At 40.3% G+C, this 23672-nt stretch overlaps 1 protein-coding gene across 5 annotated transcripts in view; it reads right to left on the reverse strand.

Moving 5' to 3' along the window:
* The window catches only part of pdzd2 (PDZ domain containing 2), a 544030-nt gene that overhangs the window by 124635 nt on the left and 395723 nt on the right, over positions 1-23672 (reverse strand). For all 5 annotated transcript variants that reach the window (XM_072572501.1, XM_072572518.1, XM_072572511.1 and 2 more), the window contains 6 exons: positions 22921-23040; positions 22129-22243; positions 18202-18275; positions 14610-14820; positions 10677-10794; positions 405-537 (listed from right to left, as the gene is read on the reverse strand). In XM_072572501.1, the coding sequence (XP_072428602.1) occupies positions 405-537; positions 10677-10794; positions 14610-14820; positions 18202-18275; positions 22129-22243; positions 22921-23040 (771 nt within the window). The remainder of the gene's footprint in view (positions 1-404; positions 538-10676; positions 10795-14609; positions 14821-18201; positions 18276-22128; positions 22244-22920; positions 23041-23672) is intronic.

Here is a 23672-nt window from a genome sequence, read left to right on the forward strand (position 1 = left end):
GATTCTGTAAACATGACATTTCAGCAAAAAATGATCTCAATGGAACAAACATCCTAGAGTGTCAGTGGAAGAAGTTAGCATGTAAAATGCAAATTAGTATAAATTCATTAAAATGCAAATTATACAGACTTTTTAATTAATATAATAACACTTTTGGACAAAGTATTTGAATAATTTGAGATTACAAACATAATATATGTCACAGATTTCGGAAATAACTGATGCCTGTCCACATAGTTATGTCCTTTAATTTTCAATGGAAAAAGGAGAATTAGTTGTACTGGTCCTCTGTTTGCAAAACATCTTTTCTATTTTCATATTCTGTTGAAAATAAATTCTATTTCAGTATTTTCTATTTTTATTTCAGTACCTATTGGATGTGTGGTCCTGGTCACATTTCTTACCTTTGGGTTTGGATGACGGCTAATAATAAGGCTGATAGGGCCTGGACCACATTCGCTTAGAATTGCATATGCTTCACTCAGAGCTGCATGCCGCAGGCTCACAGAGTCCACCTCCAAAATTTGATCACCTCGGCTGCAATGAAAGAGAAAGAAACTTAGGTATTCGTGTTTAGTGTGAGGAACAAAATTAAGAGGTTATGGTGCCTTAATTGTGATGTCTGTATTTCTAAAGTGCATATGCACTAAAATTCAACTGTAAGGAGCTAATTTAAATCTTTGATTACATACCTTTTTCTAGTCCAAAATTTTGTGTGGAATACTATAATCAATTTTAAACTAATTTTAAACCAGATTATTTTGCTTTATTCTTTTAATACAGTAAGTACCACATGTAGGACTGGATTTAATAATGTGGTGATGCTCTGTCCACTGACTGCAGAGCATGAGGCAACGTCTCTGTTGTCAAATTGATTTGCGTTCAAACATATCTGCTTGCTCCTGGGACTTGTAGAGCCTCCAGAATGAACACCATACCTGTGCTGGTGCTGCTGATCAATTAGAGGGTGGCAACCTCTCAGTATCAGCACTGTCACCAGAGGCTAATACAGAACAGCACTGGAGGACCCAAAGTCCAGGTAAATGGAAAGGCCTCAACTGCACCAATGGGCAGGCCATCGGGAGAGGTGTGAGGGACATCAATGTAAAAGGTAAGAAGGAGGTGTGTGTTGCCACAAGGACTGTTAGCACTGCTAATGGGACTCTCCTCTACCTGCAGGTCAGCAAACAGGATGACTCCTCCCTAGGCCCACAAGCAGACCATCACAGCATCGTAGGCTACCACATGAAGTATGTGTATGTGAATGTATGTCTGTGGGTGTGTATGTGGATGTGTGTGCGCTCACAAGCAGGTGTATCCAACTCTCACCTACTGTTAGCATACCATTGGCAGCATGATGAGGCCCTTACTTAGCCACTTAAAGATCTCAGTTTGCTTACAGCAGAAAAGCTGAAATTGATCAATTGATATATTTGATAATGTGATGGGGTCTCCTTGCACTACAATGATGTGCTCCCTTCTGGTGTCAGGTAGGCCATTTTAGTCTTTTCTGGGTTCCATTCTGCACTCAATGGAAATGTGTTGGCTCAGGTACAATTTTCTTTTAAAAGGAAAACATTTTCCATCTTATAAAGTTGGCACAAGATCATTAAAACCCTTTGGCTGCTCTTGTGTCAACAATCCTTATACAAATAAGACTATACGAAGTAAGCAACATTGGCAAAATTGCTTTTTGAAACAACATACTTTTTAACTTAATGCCAACTTAACTTAAGAGCTGCCCTCTCTTATTCTTGTCTTTTGAAAAATTTTACCCTTCACTTCCCTCCTCATTGAAACATATTGGACTCTCAAGGGGCTTGACAGACTAAAAGAGAATGTTTCCCTCCATGCGAGAGTTTAGCACCAGAAGGCATAGTCTCAGAAGAAAGGGATACCAATTTAGGACTGAGATGAGGATGAATTTCTTCTCTCAGACAACTGAGAGCCTTTGAAACTTTTGCTACAGAGGGTCATGGGGACAGAGTTCAGTGTATACTAAAGGCTGAGACGGATAGATTCTTGATCAGTAAGAAATGAAAAGAATACAGGAAAGTGCATGAGGAATGCTAGATCAGCCATGATGCTACTGAGTGGCGGAGCAAGCTCAAGGGGCTGAATGTCTACTGCTGTAACTATTTCGTATGGTATTATACCCAATGCACCCTGGGGTAATGGAGATTATTAACTCCACTGATTACTGCTCCTGGGTCATTTGACTTCATTGAAATTCACAGCACTTTGCCAAAACTGTGAAATGCAAGAGAGACTGAGAAGTAGCAACTCATTAATGGATTGCAAGATTGCTTTAAGGTATACCATCTAAATCAAAATATGAGGTATCAGCTATAATCTATGTGACATTTAGTTATGACTGCTCACCCAACTACTTTAAAAATCAGACCAACGCACTGCTGTAGAATGTTGAAAATGACTTCTTCCCCCAGGAGGTTGTTGCTTGTTACGGTTTGTATGCAGCATTTTAAAAGTGTTAAAGCTGTGGAGATTCAGCTGTTTCAGAATCTTTGAGAGATTTGTTGTAAAATTTGCAATCTCATGCATCGATTTGATTGTGGTTGCTGGAAGAGTTGACAAAGAATTCTAGAGTACTAGCAGTCTCAATCACAGCATTCCCAAGATATACTGCAGCAGAGGTAGAAAATGCAATTCTCACCATTGAACATTCTGATTTACAATTATTGATCATGCTGTTCTAAAGGACAAATCTGCTGGATTGGGTCTGTGGCAGGTGGTGAGGAACCAGTAAGTAGGAAAAACATGCTTGACCTCATCCTTCCAATCTGCCAGCTGCAGATGCACTTGTCCATATAGTATCAATAAGAGTGACCACTGCACAGTCCTTGTGGAAATGAAGTTCTGCCTTCACATTGAAAATACCCTCCATTGTGCTGTGTGACACTATGACTGTGCTAAATTGGATAGATTTGGAGCAGATCTAGCAACTCAAGACCTCATCCATGAAGCACTGTACGTCATCAACAGCAGCAAAATTATACAGCAGCTCCATCTACAACCAGAAGGCCTGGCATATCCCCCGCTCAACAAATACCATCAATTCAGGGTATCAATCCTGGTTCAATGGAGAGTGCAGGCGGGCATGCCAGGAGCAACACCAGGCATACCTGAAAAAGAGGTGCCAACCTGGTGAAGCTACAAACAGGTCTACCTGCATGCCAAACTGCACAAGCAGCAAGTGATAGAACTAAGCAATCACACAACCAACAGTTCAGGTCCAGGATCTGCAGTCCTACCACATTCAGTCATGAGTAGTTGTGGACAATTAAACAACTCACTGGAAGAGAAGAGTCAACAATACGCCCATCCTCAATGATGGAAGAGCCCAACACAAAAAGTGCAAAAGATAATGCTGAAGCTTTCACAGCAATCTTAAGTCAGAAGTGCTGAGTAGAGAAAGTGAGGGCTGCAGATACTGGAGATCAGAGTCGAGAATGTGGTGCTGGAAAAGCGCAAGAGGTCAGGCAGCATCCGAGGAGCAGGAGAATCAATGTTTCAGGTGTAAGTTAGGAATTCATCAAGCATAAGCCCTTCCTGATGAAGAGCTTATGTCCGAAATGTCGATTCTCCTGCTCCTCGGATGCTGCCTGACCTGCTGTGCTTTTCCAGCACCACACTAAGAAGTACTGAGTGGATGATCCATTTCAACCTCTTGCAGTGGTCCCTAGTATCTCAGATACAGAATTCAACCAATTCGATTCACTCCACATGATATCAAGAAACAGTTGGACACACTGGATACTGCAAAGTCAATGGGCCAAAACAACATTCCAGCAATAGTACTGCTGCAGAACTTGCCACTCCCCTAGCCAAGCTGCTCCAGTATAGTTACAACACTGTTATCTAAGCATCAACATGGAACTTGCCCAGGTATGTCCTGTACATAAAATGCAGGACAAATCCAACTCAGCAATTATCACCCATCAGCCTACTCTTCATCATCAGTAAAGTGATGGAAGGTATCATCAACAGAGCTATTTAGCAGGACCTGCTCAGTGATGCCCAGTTAGGGTTCCACCAGGGTCACTGAGTTTCTGACCTTATTACAGGCTTGGTTCAAACATGGACAATAGAGCTGAATTCCGGACATGAGTTTGTAGAATCATAAGTGTTGCGTAGAGTTGTAATTGTATCAGCCACCACCACTTCCTCTGGCAGTTCACTGCATACACATACCAAATTCTGTGTGAAACAGTTGCCTCGTAGGTCTCTTTTAAATTTTTCCCTTCTCACCCTAACCATATGCCCTCTAGTTCTGGACTCTCCCACCCCAGGGAAATGACCTTATCCGTGCCCTCATGATTTTATAAACCTCTATAAGGTCACCTCTCAGCCTCCAACGCTCAAGGGAAAACTGTCCCAGCTTATTCAGCCTCTTCCTATAGCTCAAACTCTCCAACTCTGGCAATATCCTTGTAAATCTTTTCTGAACCCTTTCAAGTTTCACAACATCTTTCCTATAGGAGGGAGACCTTGAATGCAGTATTCCAAAGGTTGCCAAACCAATGTCCTGTACAGCCACAACATGACCTCCCAACTCCTGTATTCAATGCTCTGACCAATAAAGGAAAGCATACTAAACGTCTTCTTCACTATCCTATCTACCTGCGACTCCACTTTCGAGGAACAATGAACCTGCATTCCAAGGTCTCTTTGTTCAGCAACACTCCCCAGGACCTTACCATTAAACGTATAAGTCCTGCCATGATTTGCATTTCCAAAATGCAGCACCTCACATTTATCTAAATTAAACTCCATCTGCCACTCCTCAGCGCATTGGCCCATCTGATCAAGATCCTGTTGTACTCTGAGGTAAGCTTCTTCGGTGTCCACCACATCTCCAATTTTGTTGTCATCTGCAAACTTACTAAGTGTACCGTCTATGTTCATATCCAAATCATTTAAATAAATGATGAAAAGCAGCGGACCCAACACCAATCCTTGTGGCACACCACTGGTCACAGGCCCCCAGTCTGAAAGGCAACTCTTCACAAGCACCCTCTGTCTTCTACCTTCGAGCTAGTTCTGTATCCAAATGGCTAGTTCTCCCTGTATTCCATGAGATCTAACCTTTCTAATCAGTCTACCATGAGGAACCTTATCGAATGCCTTATTAAAGTCCATATAGATCACATCCGCTGCTCTGCCCTCATCAATCCTCTTTGCTACTTCTTCCAACATCTTAATCAAGTTTGTGAGACATGATTTCCCACTCACAAAGCTATGTTGACTATCCCTAATTAGTTCTTGCCTTTACAAATACATGTAAATTCTGTATCTCAGGATTCCCTCCAACAACTTGCCCACCGATGTCAGGCTGACCGGTCTATAGTTCCCTGGCTTTTTCTTACAACCTTTCTTAAGTAGTGGCACCACGTCAGCTAACTTTCAGTCTTTTGGCACCTCACCTGTGACTATCGATGATACAAATATCTCAGCAAGGGGCCCAGCCATCACTTCCCTAGCTTCCCACAGAGTTCCAGGGTACACCTGATCATGTCATAGAGTCTTAGTCATGAGTCATAGAGATGTACAGCATGGAAACAGACCCTTCGGTCCAACTTGTCCATGCCGACCAGATATCCCAACCCAATCTAGTCCCACCTGCCAGCACCTGGCCCATATCCCTCCAAGTCCTTCCTATTCATATACCCACCCAGATGCCTTTTAAATGTTGCAATTGTACTAGTTTCCACCACTTCCTCTGGCAGCTCATTCTATACATGTATCAACCTCTGTCTGAAAAAGTTGCCCCTTTTTTATTCCCCTGTATGCATTTTAAGACATCCAGCACATCCTCCTCTGTAATATGGACATTTTTCAAGGTGTCACCACCTATTTCCCCACATTCGATATCTTCCATATCCTTCTCCACAGTAAACTTGTGCAAAATACTCATTTAGTATATCCCCATCTCCTGCTATTCCACGCATGGGCTGTCTTGCTGATCTTTGAGGGGCCCTTTTCTCGCTCATTACCCTTTTGTCTTTAATGTATTTATGGAATCCCTTCGGATACTCCTTAATCCTATTTGCCAAAGCTATCTCATGTCCCTTTTTTGCCCTCCTGATTTCCCTCTTAAGTATACTCCTACTGCCTTTGTTCTCTTCTAAGGATTCACTCAATCTCTGCTGTCTATACCTGACATATACTTCCTTCTTTTTCTTAACCAAGACATCAATTTCTCTAATCATCCAGCATTCCCTATACCTACCAGCCTTGCCTTTCACCCTAACAAGTCTCTTGTTATCTCATTTTTGAAGACTTCCAATTTTCCAGCCATCCCTTTACCTGTGAAGATCTGTCCCCATCAGCTTTTGAAAGTTCCTGCCCAATACTGTCAAAAGTGGCTTCCTCCAATTTAGAACTTCAACCTTTAGATCCAGTCTATTCTTTTCCATCACTATTTAAAAACTAATAGAATTATGGTCACTGACCCCAAAGTGCTCCCCCACTGACACCTCAGTCACTTGCTCTGTTTTATTTCCCAAGAGTAGGTCAAGTTTTGCACCTTCTCTCGTAGGTACATCCACATACTAAATTAGAAAATTTTCTTGTACACACTGAACAAATCTGTCTCCATCTAAGCCCTTAACACTATGGCAGTCCCAGGTTATGTTTGGAAAATTAAAATCCCCTACCATAACCACCTTATTATTCCTATAAATAACTGAAATCTCCTTACAAATTTGTTTCTCAATTTGCTGCTGACTGTTGGGGGGTCTGTAGTCCAATCCCAATAAGGTGATCATTCCTTTCTTATTTCTCAGTTCCACACAAATAACTTTCCTGGTTGTATTCCCAGGAATATCCTTCGTAAGTACAGCCATAATGCTATCCCTTATCAAAAACACCACTCCCCTTCCTCTCTTGCCCCCCCTTTCTATCCTTGATGTAGCATTTGTATCTTGGAGCATTAAGTTGTCAGTCCTGTCTATCCCTGAGCCACATTTCTATATATGCTATGATATCCCAGTCCCATGTTCCTAACCATGCCCTGAGTTTATCTGCCTTCCTGTTAGGCCTCTTGCATTGAAATAAACGTAGTTTAATTTCTCAATCCTACCTTGTCCTCTGCTGTGTTACTGCCTGCCCTGATAATTTGACTCGCTCCTTTCCCCAACTGTACCGGTCTCAGATTGATCTCTCTCCTTGCTGGCTCCCTGGGTCCCACCCCCTACATTACTAATTTAAATCCTCCCAAGCAGCTCTAGCAAATTTCCCTGCCAGTATATTAGTCCCCTTTCAATTCAGGTGCAATCCATCCTTCTTGTACAGATCACTTCTACTCCATAAGAGATTCCAATGATCCAAAAATGTGAACCCTTCTCCCCTGCACCAGCTCCTCAGCCACAATTCATTTGTTCTATCCTCCTATTGCTACCCTCACTAATTCATAGCACTGGAGTAATCCAGACATCACTACACTCAAGGACCTTCTTTTTAAATTCCTGCCCAATTTTCTATATCCCCCTTTCAGAAACTCATCCTTTTCTCTTCCTATATCATTAGTTCCAGTGTGTACAACAACCTCCTGCTGATCCCTCCCTCTGAGACATTCTGCACCCTCTCCAAGATATCTTTGATCCTGACACCATTCTGATTTCTTGCTGCTGGTTGCAGAAATGTCTATCTGTGCCTCTGACTAGAGAGTCCAATCGATTGCTTGGAACCTGGGAAAGGTGAGGCGGACAGTCCTTGACACCAAGGCCGCAAGCGGCTGAGTGTGGCATCATGAAGTCCTAGCAAAACCGGAATCAATAGGTATCAGGGGACAAAGTCTCCACTGGTTAAAATCATACCAGCTCATGGTAAGATGGTTGTTGTTGTCAGAGGTCGATCATCTCAGCTCCAGAACTCTCAGCAGGAGTTCCTTAGGGCAGTGTCCTAAGCTCAGCCATCTTCAGTTGCTTCATGACCTCATCATGAGGTCAGAAGTGGGAATGTTCGCTGATGACTGTACAATGTTCAACACCATTCATGAATCTTCAGATACTAAAGCAGTCCATGATCAAATGCAACAAGATTCGGACAATATCCATGCTTAGCCTGACAACTGGCAAATAACAGTGAGGCGCACAAATGTCAGGCCATGACTATCTCCAATAAGTGACAATATAATCATTGCCCCTTGACATTCAATGGTGTTACCATTACTGAATCACCCAATATCAACATCCTTGGGATTACCACTGAACAGAAACTCATTTGGACCTGTCACATAAACATAGTGGCTACAAATGCAGGTCAAAAACTGGGAATATGACAGCAAGTAACTCACCTCCTAACTCCCCAAAGCCTGTTCACCATATGCAAGGTTGAAGCCAAGAATATGTTGGAATACTTCCCACTTGCCAGATGGGTGCAGCTCCAAGAATACTCAAGAAACTTGACACCATCTAGAAGAAAGCAGCCCGCTTGACTGGCACTACATCCACAAGAATCCACTCTCTTCACCACCAACACTCAGAAGCAGCAGTGTAAACTATCTAAAGATGCACTGCTGAAATTCAGCAAAGATCCTCAGACAGCATCTTCCAAATACACAACCATGTCCATTCAGAACAACAAGGGCAGCATCTACATGGGAACACCACCAACTGCAAGTTCCCCTCGAAGACACTCACAATTATATTAGATTAGATTCCTTACAGTGTGGAAAGAGGTCCTTTGGCCCAACCAGTCCACACTGACCCTCCGAAGAGTAACCCACCCAGACCCACTTCCCTCTGACTAACACACCTAACACTATGGGCAATTTAGCATAGCCAATTCACCTGACTTGCACATCTTTGGACTGTGGGAGGAAACCAGAGCAGCCAGAGGAAACCCACGCACACACAGGGAGAATATGCAAACTCCACACAGAGTCACCCAAGGCTGGAATTGAACCTGGGACCCTGGTGCTGTGAGGCAGCAGTGCTAACCACTGAGCCAAAGTGCCGCCCTATCCTGACTTGGAAATATCTCACCATTCCTTCATTGTCTTTGAGTCAAAATCCTGGAATTCCCTCCCTAATGGTATTATGGGTCAACCACAGTAGAAGGGTAGTCACAGTTCAAGGAGGCACCTCACTACCACCTTCTCAAGGGCAACTGGTGATGGGCATTTTAAAAAAGACTGACCAACCAGCAATATCCACATCCCATAAATGAATACAAAAATACTTTCTGTCTCTCTTACCTTTCAGTGAGATTGACTGTGTCTTATTGAAGTATGAATGCATCTTCATTTATTCCTGGGAGGTAATGTACAGGACTCGTGGTGTGGAGTTTAAGTTGATGCGGCTGAGGCTAAGGGAAAGCTCTGTAAGGAAGCCTAGGGTGACTAGCCTAGTAGACTTGGGATCAAGGTGAGAAACCTGTATTTCATGGAGAAAGAATAGTAACTTTCTCTTAATTCATCAATCCTGCTGTAGATTGACATAGATAATTTGTAAAATTCTGAGAGATGCTACTTGCTCTAGTTCAAATATTGTATGAAATGGCAATTTTCTGGATGCCTCAAGAAAGTAAATGTTGACATACTACCAGGTTGTATAAGAAATGAAGATCCCACAGTCATTTTTAAGGCTGTGTCAAGTCATCTAAACTCTACTGTTGAAGTAACAGGGTAATGCAGATTTCAAACACAGGATACTTTGGAAAGGAAAACAAAGTTCCTAGTCTTGACCTCTATCCTGTAAAGCAACATAGAGGAAAACATTGATTTCAGAAGTTGCTTATGAGGAGAATTGGTTTCCTCTGTGATTGTACTTTTGGTTAAATTGTACTGAGATTCATTAAGACGCACATCTAAAGGGTAGACATAATCAGAAACTTTGGACTGGACAGAAAATTGGAAAGAAAAACAAACTTTTACAAATGAGTTCCTGAAATATATTGTTTTGATTTATTATTGTCACATGAACCTAGGTACAGTGAAATGTTTTGTTTTGTGTACAGTCCAGGAAGATTATACCATACAAAGCACATTAGGGTAATAGAACGGAGCAAAGAATCCAATGTTACAGCTGCAGAGAATGTGCACAAAGGGTGAGATCAACATTAAATTTAAAATTTGGGAGGTCCATTCAGAGGTCTATTAACAGCAGGGAAGAAGCTGTTCTTGAATCTGTTGGTACACATGTTTAAGCTTTTGTATCTTCTGCCCAACAGAAGAGGCTGGAAGGGATTATAACCAGCGTGGGAGGGGTCTTTGATTATATTGCCTGCCTTCCCAAGGCAATGAGAAGGATTGATGGAATTAATGGATGGAAGGTTGGGCTTGCATGATGGACTGGACTGTGTTCACAATTTTCTTTCGTTTCTCACGGTCCTGGGCAGAGCAGTTACCCTACCAAACTGATTCATCTGGATCGAAATCTTTCTATGGTGCATCTATAAAAATTGGTTGGAGTCTTTATGGATTGCAAAATTTCCTTAGCCTCCTGAGAAAGTAGAGGAATTGTTGTGCTTTCTTGACTGCAGCATCAATGTGGGTGGACCAGGGCACTTGCTCTGATCTACAGTTCCTTTCAAAAGTTTCCAAGAGAAGACTCAGCACCATAAGAGTGAAAGAAACATTCCACCTGTTACTTTCAATGAAGCACCATGGATTTTGAACTTGAGGAGAAAATAATTCACAGTTTAAGACTGACCTCAATCTGCCATCCAGTTTGGCAACTGATCCTGGGCAAAGGCTATGGATGTAGATTCCTGGTGTGCTTTTTTCTAATGTAAGACAACAGGCCCCAATCCCCAAACCAACTCCAGGTTCTGAAATAAAACAAATAACAATGGCAATACTATGTAGATCAATTATATGGTATAAGGGGCATTATGATAGTAAACAGAAATAATTTTAATCTAATTGTACCAAGTACCTACTTAATTCTCATACAAATGTCCTTTGAAGCTATATAAATAGAACATAGAACAGTACAGCACAGGAACAAGCCCTTTGACCCACCATGTCTGCATCAACTATGTTGCCATTCTAAACAAATTCCATCTGCCTGTTCATGGTTTTTATTCCTCTGTTCCATGCCATTCATGTGTCTGTCAAAATACTTGTTGAATAAAAGTAAAAGAACAAAGAAGAACTAAGAACAAAGAAAATTTACAGCCCAGGAAAAGGCCCATTGGCCCTCCAAGCCTGAGCCGATCCAAATCTACTGTCTAACCTGTTGCCCAATTCCTAAGCATCTGTACCCCTTTGCTCCCCACCTACTCATGCATTTGTCCAGACGCATCTTAAATGAATCTACCATGCCTGGCTCTACCACCTCTGCTGGCAACGCGTTCCAGATGCCCACCATCCTCTGTATGAAGTACTTGCCGCATGTATCCCCCTTAAACTTTCCATCTCTCACCTTGAAGTAAATAAAAATAACACTGACCTTGGTTCATTAAGCAAATCAGAAATACTAAGCCCCAGACTATTCTTGTAATGAGCATATTAACTGTACAAAATTTTTTCTCCCTTCCCCACAGACATTATTTTCCAAACTGGATAGGGTAAATAGACAATCTCTTTTCGCTGGGTGGGGGAGTCCAGAACTACAGGGCATAGATTTAGGGTGAGAGGGCAAAGATTTAAAAAGGACCTAAGGGGCAACTTTTCCACGCAGAGCGTGGTGCATGTACGGAATGAGCTGCCAGAGGAAGTGGTGGAGGCTGGTACAAATACAGCATTTGAAAGGCACCTGGATGGGTATATGAATAGGAAGGGTTTAGAGGGATATGGGCCAAGTGCTGGCAAATGGGACTAGATTAGTTTAGGTATCAGGTCAGCATGGACAAGTTGGACTGAAGGGTCTGTTTCTGTGCTGTCCATCTCTATGACTCTATGTTCTTTTTACCAGCTCTCTTGGTTCCAAATATATGGAATGTAAATAAGCCAGCAATTCATTGGCATCAACCTACATTGCATTCTAATAAATACAGACTCTCCACATATTCTATATTTTAGTGGTGCGCAAACACTTGTATAATGTCTTGTCAATGTTGAGTTGCTTGGTAGAGTTCAGGCTAAATAAAGATATGGTTGCATTCTTACAGAGGATGGTAATTAGTGGGAGCATCTTTGTTAAGAATCCAGCTTCAGTGGTATCCCAAAGGCGTTCATGTGGAAGTGATATTTTGAATGAATGCATGATATAAGAAGAAAATGTGGGCAGTGAATTGTAATTTAGATGTAATATATAATGCAAAGGCAAATATGTGGAGGGAATGAGCCCATGTGTGATCTATGTCCTTGTAAATACAGTATGCTAGTTTAAGGTCTGGATAATTTCAAGTATGTGCATACCATATAAGATTACACGTTGAAGATTGCGGAACAGGAGAAGGTCATAGTTGATTTTTTTTTAAGAAACAGTGTAGAGACTTTGTGGAAAGTAAATAGGGTGTTGGGTATATCGCCAGCACTATAATACAAAATTATGTAAAAAACCTTGGCCAGCCAGAGTTAGAGGTTTGTATTGAATGTAAAGTCCAGACACATAATAGCAGAAACTGAGGACAAGGGTTGGGGCTTCATTGAAGAAACATAGATGTCAATATTTACAGGGAGTGGGATTTTTAGTGCTCTGGACACATGGAGGTACTGTACACAGAGGCCTTATCAAAATTCCATTCTTCACTTGGTAGCTAGCCAGCTGAAGAAACCGATTGTTAGGCAGGAAGGTCTGCAGTAAAAGGCTGTAATTGGATACTTGAGAGAAGAAAGAGAAAGACCATGGGTGGCAGGACTGTGATGGGGCAGATTGCAGGGGCTGAAGATCAGATTGTGGTGGGCTGACAATAGAAGTGTCAGATGGTCGCGTGATAGGAGGGAGGCAGATTGTATTAGACAAACTTGGAGGCACAGTGAACAAGTACCTCTATTCTGCCTAGTCTAAAAGCAGAGTTTGAAGGATATATTCTTGCTGAATCCTGCAGTTCCCACATCCCTTCAGTTGTCTGATCTCCCAAGCCCTGGAAATGAATATGGTTTCTAAAATCAGAACTGCGTAGCTTATTTAAAAATGATGCTTTCTAATCTACCTCTTGGGAACAAGTTAGTTGCCTTACAGGACACTCAACCTTTCTGGTTAAACCAGAAATAGGTGTTCTCTTGGTAGGTTGGTATTGGATAATCCAAACTTAGGCATTAGAAAAGAATTTACACAATTTTCTATGAATAGTCTGTTTTTTTCCACCCTTTTTCTGCAGTTTGCATTTATATGGAGGACAGACTGAGGGGACATATTGGCTGTACAAAGCCTAGATCAGATGTTCTTGATGGACTAGTCTTTGCTATTCTTTTGGTGGTTTGCACATTTCACGTTTACTATTTTTTATTCGCTATAGTGAAATCAGAAGTTCTGGTTGATTTATACATGGATAATCAGTAAAGGTTTTTTTTGGGAAAAAGAGGCCCTTTTAAGCAGTTCCAATTAGTGAAATCATTCTGAATGCCAAACAGAATAACTTTTGTGTCCTATGATATTTATAGAGTAAATGTTGTGAATTATAGTCAGAAAACTCTGAGGAGCTTATTGATTTGTACATTTGAATTCCTGACGCATGTTCCTGTTGGATAAGATCTTTGTAAGTTGTAAAGGAGTTACTTAAATTAACTATATAGAGAAAACAATGACACTTTCAGTTATTGGAATACGTTTCTTGATACTGTTGTACAAATTATAACCTCTGGCAAACAGCCAGATCAAATCTAGGCATGAGCCATTTTAAATCAGATATATTGGTGCCCTCCCATCAAAAACTATAGAAGACCAGGTACATAGGCTATCTGAAAAATAACTTTTCTAATTCATGTTTCTTGTGGGGAGCTTCACCCAGATTAACCCTTTATAGGAACTTTGGTTGTGCATTCATTGCAGTTGGCTGGCCATTAACCTACAAGGATGGAAAAATAATGGCAATCTGAGCTTGAATTTTCAAAAATTCACTCCTAGAAAATTTGTTCAATGTCAGGAACATACATTCAGAAAAATATACACATCAGTTACTTGCTTGCTGTTAGCACACCCTTCATCATTGAGCATTCTCAGCTTCCATCTCATGTATTTCTTGTATGAGATGACATTTTGACATGATCATGAGGCTTGGGTGTCATTAGCAAGGCAGGCATTTGTTGCCTATCATAACTGCCCTTGAACCGAATGCCTCACTTGACCATTTCAGAGGGCTGTTAAGAGTTAAACATGAGTCATTTGTAGGCCAGTCCAGACTTCCTTCCCTGAAGGACCAAAGTGAACCAAATCACTTTTTAATGTAAATCTATAATAGTTTAATGGTTCCATTACTGAAATATACTTTGAATTCAAGTTTTATTAATTCACTGAACATGTTACTTAATTGAATTTAAATTTGACTAGCTGCCATGGTGGGATTTGAACCAAAGACCCAGGACACTAGCCTGAACCTCTGGATTAACAGTACATTAGCATTACCAAAATAACAGTGGCCTTACTATTATGACTACATTTACAGCCTTCGTCCCTTTTCGGATTTTGTCACTCTTAGAGTTCATGTAATTTGTACAGTTTTCACCATTTTATTGGCCCTCACATCATTCACATTACCTTTTTTTAATGTCACCTCCATTATGATACGATCTTTTGGCCCTGGTCCTTTGCGGCAGCAGTCACCTTCTTCTGATGCTGGGACTGGAGTTCCCCCACTGGAATTGGGAGAGCTGGACCGGCTCATTAAGGTTGGTGTGGGACAAGGAGTAAGGCTAGGACTGCGCAATCTGGTACGAACGGTTAGAGTCACAACTCCTTTCTTCAATTGCTATTGGAAAAAATATATACATATACATTCACATTAGGATAGACAGATGAATGAATCAGGAAACAGATTAATATCATTGGTTAAGTTTTATGAGACTGTGCTATCATTACAAAGTCATATTCAGTTGGAATGAAAGTTGGAGGCCAAGGCACCTACTTCATAATATTCCTGATTTGTCTGCCATTACAATTTAAAATTCACTTTCAAATGCCAAACTCAAAAAGGAGATTATATCATTATATGTGGGCTTGTTTGTATGGAGATAATAAAACAGATTAACTGACACGAATGAAAAACAGACATCCTAACTGAATAGTGAGGAGAATGCTCATCAAGTTGGAAGCTGGACAATCTTGGGAAACTTTGTTATCAGCCCTAAATAATTAATCTGACCATCTCCCAGACTACATTGGGCTTGATTTTCAATTACAGGGATAGTGAAGGAAAATTTTAGTAGTTAGTAATCCTGAATGCCACCTGACTAAGTGAGAAAGAATGTGGTTACTTAAAGGAAGGAGTCAAATACAGAGTCAAAAATTGTTTTCTGCTGCAAATGTTTCCAATATCCTCTTTTAAGTCTTTGCAAAACATATTCAGAAAAGCTCAGATGAAAGAGAGAGGGAATGGTGTTTATGATGTGTCTGTTTGACGGCGAGTTATGCATAAAGGATGTTGCTCTGTTTGATAATCCGAGCAATGTTCACCAGATAACAGGAGTGTAACATGCAAAGTATTTGTATTTAATACTCTCATGTGATTTGGGCATTGCTGGCTAGGATAACACTTAGTGTCCATCTTTAAGAAGGTAATGATGAGCTATCTTCTTGAAAGACAGCATTCTGAAAAAGAGTCACACTAGACGTGAAACATACACTCTGCTTTTCTTCTTTTCAGATTATGCCAGACCTGCTGTCTCCACAGAGTCAAACAGCACAGAAGAAACCTTCCAGCCCATCATGTCTGCACTGACCTATTTACACTAATCCCATTTGTAGCACTTTGCCTATAGACCTGAATTCTTGATTGGTATGGGGATCAAAGGTTACAAAGGAGAAGGCAGGAGAATGTGGTTGAGAAACATACCAGCCATGATTGAATGGCAGGGAAGACTCAATGGGCCAAATGCCTAATTCTATTCCTATATGTTATGGTCTTATGTTATGCCATTTCAAGTGCTCATCCATGTACGTTTTAATGGTTGCAAGGTTTCCTATCACTACTAACCTCCAGGCAGTGCATCCCAGATTCTCACCACCCTCTGAGTGAAAATATTTTACCTCAAATCCCCTCTAAACCTCCTGCCCTTTACCTTAAAATGATACTTCCCTCATTACTTCCCTTCTTCCCTTCAACTAAGGGGAATAGTTGTTTCCTTTCCACTATGTCCATGCCTCTTCTTTATACCTCAATCAGGTTCCCTGCAGTTTTCTCTGCTTTCAAGCCTATTCAGATGCTCTTAATAGCTATAATACTCCAACTCAGGCAACATTCTGGAGGACCCCCTGTGCACCCCGCTCAGTGCAATTACATCCTACCTGTAGTGTGGTGATTGGATAGTATTCCAGCTGTGACCTACCCACAGTTCTGTACAACTTCAATATAACCTCCAGACTCTTATAATTTGTGCCATGAACAGATAAAGGCAAGTGTCCCTTTCTAAAATTAATTTGTGGGATGGGAGCATTCCTGACTGGTCACCATTTGCTCCCCCATCCCTATTTGCCCTTGAGGTGATGGTGGTGAACTGCCTTCTTGAATTGCTGAAGTCCACCTGCCGTGAGTTGACCCACAATACCATTAGGGAGGGAACGTCAGGATTTTGACCCAGTGACAGTGAAGGAAAAGCAATATATTTCCAAGTCAGAATGTTGAGTGGCTTGGAGGGGAACTTGCAGATGGTGGTGTTCTCATACATCTGCTTTCCTTGTCCTTCTAGATGAGAGTGGTTGTGGATTTGGAAAGTGCTGTCTGAGGATCCTTGGCGAATTTCTGTAGCACATCTTGCAGATAGTACACACTACTGCTACTGAGCATCGGTGGTGGAGGGAGTGGATGCATATGGATGTAGTGCTAATCAAGCAGGCTGCTTTGTGCAAGATGGTATCAAGCTTCTTGAGTATTGTTTAAGCAGCAACCATCTAGGCAAGTAGGGAGTATTCCATCACACTCCTGACTTGTGCCTTGTAGATGTTGGACAGGCTCTGGGGAGTTAGAAGGTGAGTTATTTGCCGTACTATTCCTACCCTCTGACCTGCTCTTGTCGCCACTGTGTTTATGTGGGAAGTCCAGTTGAGTTTCTGGTCAACGATAACCCCAAGCATGTTGATAGTGGGGATTCAGTGATTGTAATACCATTGAATGTTATATTAGACTGTCTCTTTTTGGTGATGGTCATAGCCTGGTATTTGTGTGGTGTGAATATCATTGCCACTTGTCAGCCCAAGCTTAGATATCATCCAGACCTTGTTGCATTCGAATGTGGACTGCTTCAGTATCTGAGAGATCACGAATGGTGCTGAAAATTGTGCAATCATCAGCAAACATGCTGACATCTGAGTTTAATACGGACAGAAGATTATTGATGAAGCAGCCTGAAATCGTTGGGTGTAGGACACTACTCTGGGGAACTCCTGCAGAGATGTCCCAGAACATGACTGACCTCCAGCAACTACAATCATTTTTCTATGTGCCAGGTATGACTCCAACATGTGGAGAGTTTGCCCTCTGATACCCAATGGTTCCAGTTTTGCTAGTTATGCCTTCTTAACCATTCTATTAATCCATCCTGCCACTTTCAGGGATGTCTAGACAGCACCTTAAGATCCCTCAGTTACTCTGACCTTCCTAATATCCTGCCAGTCATTGAGTATTCCCTTGTCTTGCTACTTCTTCCAAAGTGTATTGCCTCACACTTTTCAGGTTTAAATTCCATCTGCCATCTGGTCTAAATTTCTTTGTAACCTAAGACCTCTTTCCTCACTATTAACTACCTGGTCAATCTTTGTGTCATCTGTAAACTTACTTCATCTCTTTCTTATCCACTTCATTCATATACATCACAAACATGTTGTGGCATGTCACTGGTCACTGGGCTCCAGTCACACAAACAACCTTTTACCAGTGAGCTAATTTTAGAGTCATCATGCCAAGTTACCCTGGATCCCCTGTGTTTTTATGTTCTTTATCAGCCCCTCTTATTGGACCTTGCCAAAGTCTTTGCAGAAATCCATGTAAACAACATGAACTGCATTACCCTCATCTATGCACCTGGTCATCATCTCCAGCACCTTCTGTTTCTATTATTTTAGCAAGAAACCATCTTGGCACCAATTTCATTGGAATTACTTAAAATAAACCATGGCTTTGTACAGGACATCTTACCTTGAAGGTCTGAATGGCCTGCTGATGGGTTAGTCCTTGCAGAGATTCCCCATTAACTTCTAGAATTTCATCTCCTGTTGAGTACAGTACACATCCATTAATCTTTAGGAGCATTGACATCCTTTTCAAAGTGCATTGTCTATGTTGTGTTAAATATTTGCCATAGCATCACTATTAATTTAAATTTGCTGTCTTATAGATAAAGAAAAGTTAAGTCACATTGTAATAGTGGTAAATTGTAATAAACCAGGGAAATAAAATGTGCTTGAATGTCAATTAGTAGACAAATAAAGCGTTTCTGAGATTCAATTTTAAATTTGCTTCCATTATAATCTTGGGAACTGCCATCATGACAGTTCTCTGCAAATCCAGTAACTGACAATACCTTGGAAATGAGACATAAAGGACAGAAACCTGTCAGCGGCTCCAGAGACACCTGACTAAAAATCAAACAGCATTAAAAAAATATATGAAACTATATAAACATTTGAAGTTGTATGATTCTGTACTTTAGTGGTGGGCAAATTGTTGGAGGGAATCCTGAGAAACAGGATTTATTTGGACATGTATTTGGAAAGGCAAGGGCTGATTAGGGATACTCAACATGGCTTTGTGTGTGGGAAATCATGTCTCATTAACTTGATCGAGTTTTTTGAAGAAATAATGCAGTGGATTGATAAGGACAAAGTGGTGAACGTGATCTATGTGGACTTCAGTAAGGCTTCGACAAGGTTCCTCATGGTAGACTGGTTAGAAAGGTTAGATCTAATGGGGTACAGGGAGAACTAGCCATTTGGATACAGAACTGGCTTGAAGGTAGAAGACAGAGGGTGGTGGTGGAGGGTTGCCTTTCAGACTGGAAGCCTGTGACCAGTGGTGTGCCACAAGGATCGGTGCTGGGTCCATTACTTTTTGTCATTTATATAATTGATTTGGATGCAAACATAGGAGGTATACTTAGTAACCTTGCAAATGACAACAAAATTGGAGGTGTAATGTATACTGAAGATGGTTACATCAGAATACACAATCAGATGGGCCAATGGGTTGAGGAGTGGCGGATAGAGTTTACTTTAGATAAATGTGAGGTGCTGCATTTTGGAAAGACAAATCAGAGCAGGACTTATACACTTAATGGTAAGGTCTTGGGGAGTGTTGCTGAACAAAGAGACCTTAGAGTGCAAGTTCATTGCTCCTTGAAAGTGGAGTTGCAGGTAAATAGGTTAGTAAAGAAGGTGTTTTGGCATGCTTTCATTTACTGGTCATAGCATTGAGTGTAGGAGTTGGGAGGTCATGTTGTGGCTGTACAGGACATTGGTTAGGCCACTGTTGGAATATTGTGTGCAATTCTGGTCTCCTTCTTATCGGAAATATGTTGTGAAACTTGAAAGGCTTCAGAAAAGAGTTACAAGGATGTTGCCAGGGTTGGAGGATTTGAGCTACAGGGAAAGGCTGAATAGGCTGGGATTGTTTTCCCTGGCGCATCGGAGGCTGAGGGGTGACCTAATAGAGGTTTATAAAATCATGAGGGGCATGGATATGTAAATAGACAAGGTCTTTTCCCTGGGGTGGGGGAGTCCAGAACCAGATGGTATAAGTCTAGGGTGAGAGGGTAAAATTTAAAAGGGACCTACTGGGCAACATTTTCACGCAGAGGGTGGTGCACGTATTGAATGAGCTGCCAGAGGAAGTGGCAGAATCTGGTACAATTACAACATTTAAAAGGCATCCAGATGGGTATATGAATAGGAAGGGTTTAGAGGGATATGGGCCAAGTGCAGGCAGATGGGACTAGATTAGTTTGGATATCTAGTTTGCATGGACGAGTTGGACTGCAGCGTCTGTTTCCATTCTGTACATCTCTATGACTCTATGACTCTCTAAGTGTTCATACTCTCAAAGTGATATGCAATAAGACAGTGATGCCAATGTAAAAATAAATGCTTTTTGTGGTAATAAGAACTTCATAATGAAGTGCTGAGTGACAGTAGTTATTTGGAACTTATTTCTGCTCAACCCTACCTATCTATTGTTATGATCTCAACTAATTGTAATATAGTACAAGTTAGTTTCCAGAGCCAGAGCTGATTTGACAAGCCAAAAGTTTAATTCTTCTTTTTGTTTCCTGATGAGATCAGTCATTGAAAATATTCACAACAGGCTGACAAAGTACCTTTAACAAAGTAACATGAAAATTTACTACAAAAATTAAAAACACAAACTACATTACTCTATATAAGAACGATTGTAATGAATTTGTTTCTAATATCAGAAAGAAAGATCCATCTCTTTTACTCCAGAAATTACCTTGCACAGGCTCAAACTCCTAGCTCTATGCTAAAACCTTGTGCTCCCAAGCTGGTTTCCTAGTCATTTTACTAAAATCACATGACTCCTTAGAAATGCATTTAAAAAAAACTCACTGTTCAAAATGGCTTTCTGACCTTTCAAAAAAAACCTTCTCTGGAACGGAAAACTAAAATCTATTTTTCTTCCATTTTAGAATACAAGATCCCAAATAACAACAATATGTTATGAACTGTCAGCATTTTATTACCATAACAATTCAAAAGAAAAGTGGAGAAATATCCATATATGAAATTTTATAAAGGTGACAAAAAGCCAAATTCAAAAAAGTAAATTGGCATTGTGAGGAAAGAAAATAAAACTCTCATTTTTTGCCCTATTCACTGTAATTACTGCAGAGAAAGAGCAAGTTTATGCAGACTGTGAGACATTACACAAGTGCCCCAACTGATCATTTCAGATCCAACCATAATAAAATGTCTTATTGGGCTATTGCTTGATATCAAAACCAGCTTTTTATGTTATTTTATTTCTTAAATAAATTGTTTATTATAATCAGCCAGGGCTTGCTATAGTACAGATCATGCCAACTCTGAAAGGGTCATTCTTCAGCTGTTAAGAGTCTGCAAATAATATAACAAGTGGTTTCACATTTAATTAGAGCACCTGAGAGGCTTAAATATAATTTACAAAATGGCAGGCTCTGTTTTCTTAAGTTCTTTTAATGAGCCAAAAATAACAAGGTAAATTGAATAAGTCACTGCAGCATAACAAAGAGCTAAATCTCAAAATTATTTTAAAGTTGATATTTAAAAGGCACTATAAAAATCATGGGGTCATCAGATTTGGCTTATTACCTAGTTTGCATCGTCAACTGCCAATGATTTAGGGTGCAAATCACAAAGTTTGTTTTAAATGTTATCATACCTCAGTGTCTTTCTTCCCCACCAGCTTTCTTGCGCAAAGTTGTTTCCTTTCACTTTGTTGAAGTAACAAACATAAATGTGTGTTTGTAAACCATCAAAACTGACCAGAGTCCTTTCCACACTCACAATCCCAACTTTAGATCAGTGATACAGGCCGTTTACGGGAAATATATTTGGATCCAACTTGGGTTCAAAATGTTTGATGCAGTTCCTAAACTCTTGCGAGTCCACATTGATTTTATTTCAGCCATGTTATTACTAATGTAATTTCCAAATAGTTGAAAATTTGGCTTCTTGAAGAAACTTAATGACCCAAAGAAAAGCCTGGATCATTTCTTGGAGTATTTTCTCCTATGCTGACTGTCTGTTATCTCTGACCAGGGACCAGCTGACAAAATCGTAAGTAGCATGCAAAATGTTATTGTACATTCACATCCACACTTGTCAAATAAACATAAATTGATTGGCAGGTGGTCAGACATCAGATATTGGCCAAATCCAATAGTAAACTGAATTTGAATCTCGATCGAATCCAATTGCTGTAATATCAATAAAAATTGGGAACTTGATTGCACTTTGTTGAAATTTAAAATAATGACAATTTAAAAATAAATGACAAATAACCTTGAAAAATTGTTCTACACCATTAAAATTAATAAATAATTGGTGAGGATCAAAGGATCAGATTTCAGACCTTCTTTCAGTCTTCCATCAGCAGCAGCTGCACCATTTGGAAAAATAGTTTTGACAAATATTCCCATCCGTCCTCGAGCAGAATCCTGGCCACCAACTATACTGAAACCTAGACCCTGGAAAACACAGGTCAGACAAAATATAACAGAAAAAATATGGATAAATATATTCAAGATTGTATTTATTGATGTATCAGAAACATGTAGTCAGGATCCTTAAGTAGCAAATTTTGAGAAACTAAGATGGAAGGTCAAAACTTGCAAGGTACCATCAAGGTGGAAGAAAATGCATCCAGTGAGAGTTGTAGTTGTTGGTTGTAAAAGTGAAGTAATATTCTGGATGTTTGATGGAAATGGAGGGTCACTCAACAGCTTTTTCTCCATTTGGGATCATGATGGGTTGAACAGCTTTCTGTTAATCTTTAATTTCTTATAGAATCAATGTTGTGAGAAGAGTAGATTCATTTTCTAATTTTTCAAATTCATCTCTTGGGAATTATCTTGATGTTATTGGATGTATAAAGTTTATTTTTCATGAAAAACCACTGATGATCTCATAAGATATGCTTATGAGAAAGTACCCGTAATCACTCTGATCCAGACTGCACTAGCTGACCTTAGTTGGGTTAACACCAGTGACTACAAGTTGCCTAAGTTTCCTAGGGCCAGATAAAATTGAGTCATTCTGCTTGCACACATTAGCATTAGGTGCAGTAAGGCAGAATACAAAGCATATAAACTATACTTTAAAAAATTGAGATAAACCAGTGGCCCATGATAGTGTAGATGCTTACCTTTCCTTGCCCTTTCATTAGGACAATGTTAGAGATGATTGACGGCTGAGCTAGCCGCCATGGTGATTCCACTTGAACTGTGCTTAAGGAACGTGCTGACTTTTTAATGATTTGATAATCCTAAAAATGACAAGTAAAGAATAAGATATATAGGCATGTTGTAATGTCAATGTCTCACTCGTCAGTTTACAACTTGAATTTCTGAAAAGCTAGTAAGTCATACAAATATATGAACAAGGAACAAGAATAGGCCATTTGGCTCTTTGAGCCTATCTACCATTCAATAAGATCATGGCTGATCTGACTTTAAGCTCAACTCTACCTGCATATTCCCAATAATCTTTCTTCCTGTTGGTAATGAAGAATGTATCTACATCTACCTTTAAATACTTAAAGATTCTGCATTCACTGCCTTTTTAGGAAGGGAATTCCAATGACTCAAAACCCTCAGAGAAAAAAATGTTTCCTCATCTCTGTTTTAACTGGGCGCTTCCTTACTTTGAAATCATGACCCCTAGTTCTGAATGCTCTCTCAAAAGGAAACATGTTTTCAGCATCCATGTGGTCAAGTCCCCTCACGATTTTGTATGTTTTAAATAAATCACTTCTGACTCTTTTAAAGTCCAGAGACTACAGGCTGCTGTACCAAGTTCACGCTATACAAAATACGGGATACAGTTTAGAACACACTAATAAATTTGACGGTCAACTTCAGAATGACATGGAGAGGTAAACTTTACTAATCAGTGTCT

This window comes from Chiloscyllium punctatum, chromosome 1, assembly GCF_047496795.1.
Source record: "Chiloscyllium punctatum isolate Juve2018m chromosome 1, sChiPun1.3, whole genome shotgun sequence".
In the NCBI taxonomy this organism is placed as follows: Eukaryota; Metazoa; Chordata; class Chondrichthyes; order Orectolobiformes; family Hemiscylliidae; genus Chiloscyllium; species Chiloscyllium punctatum.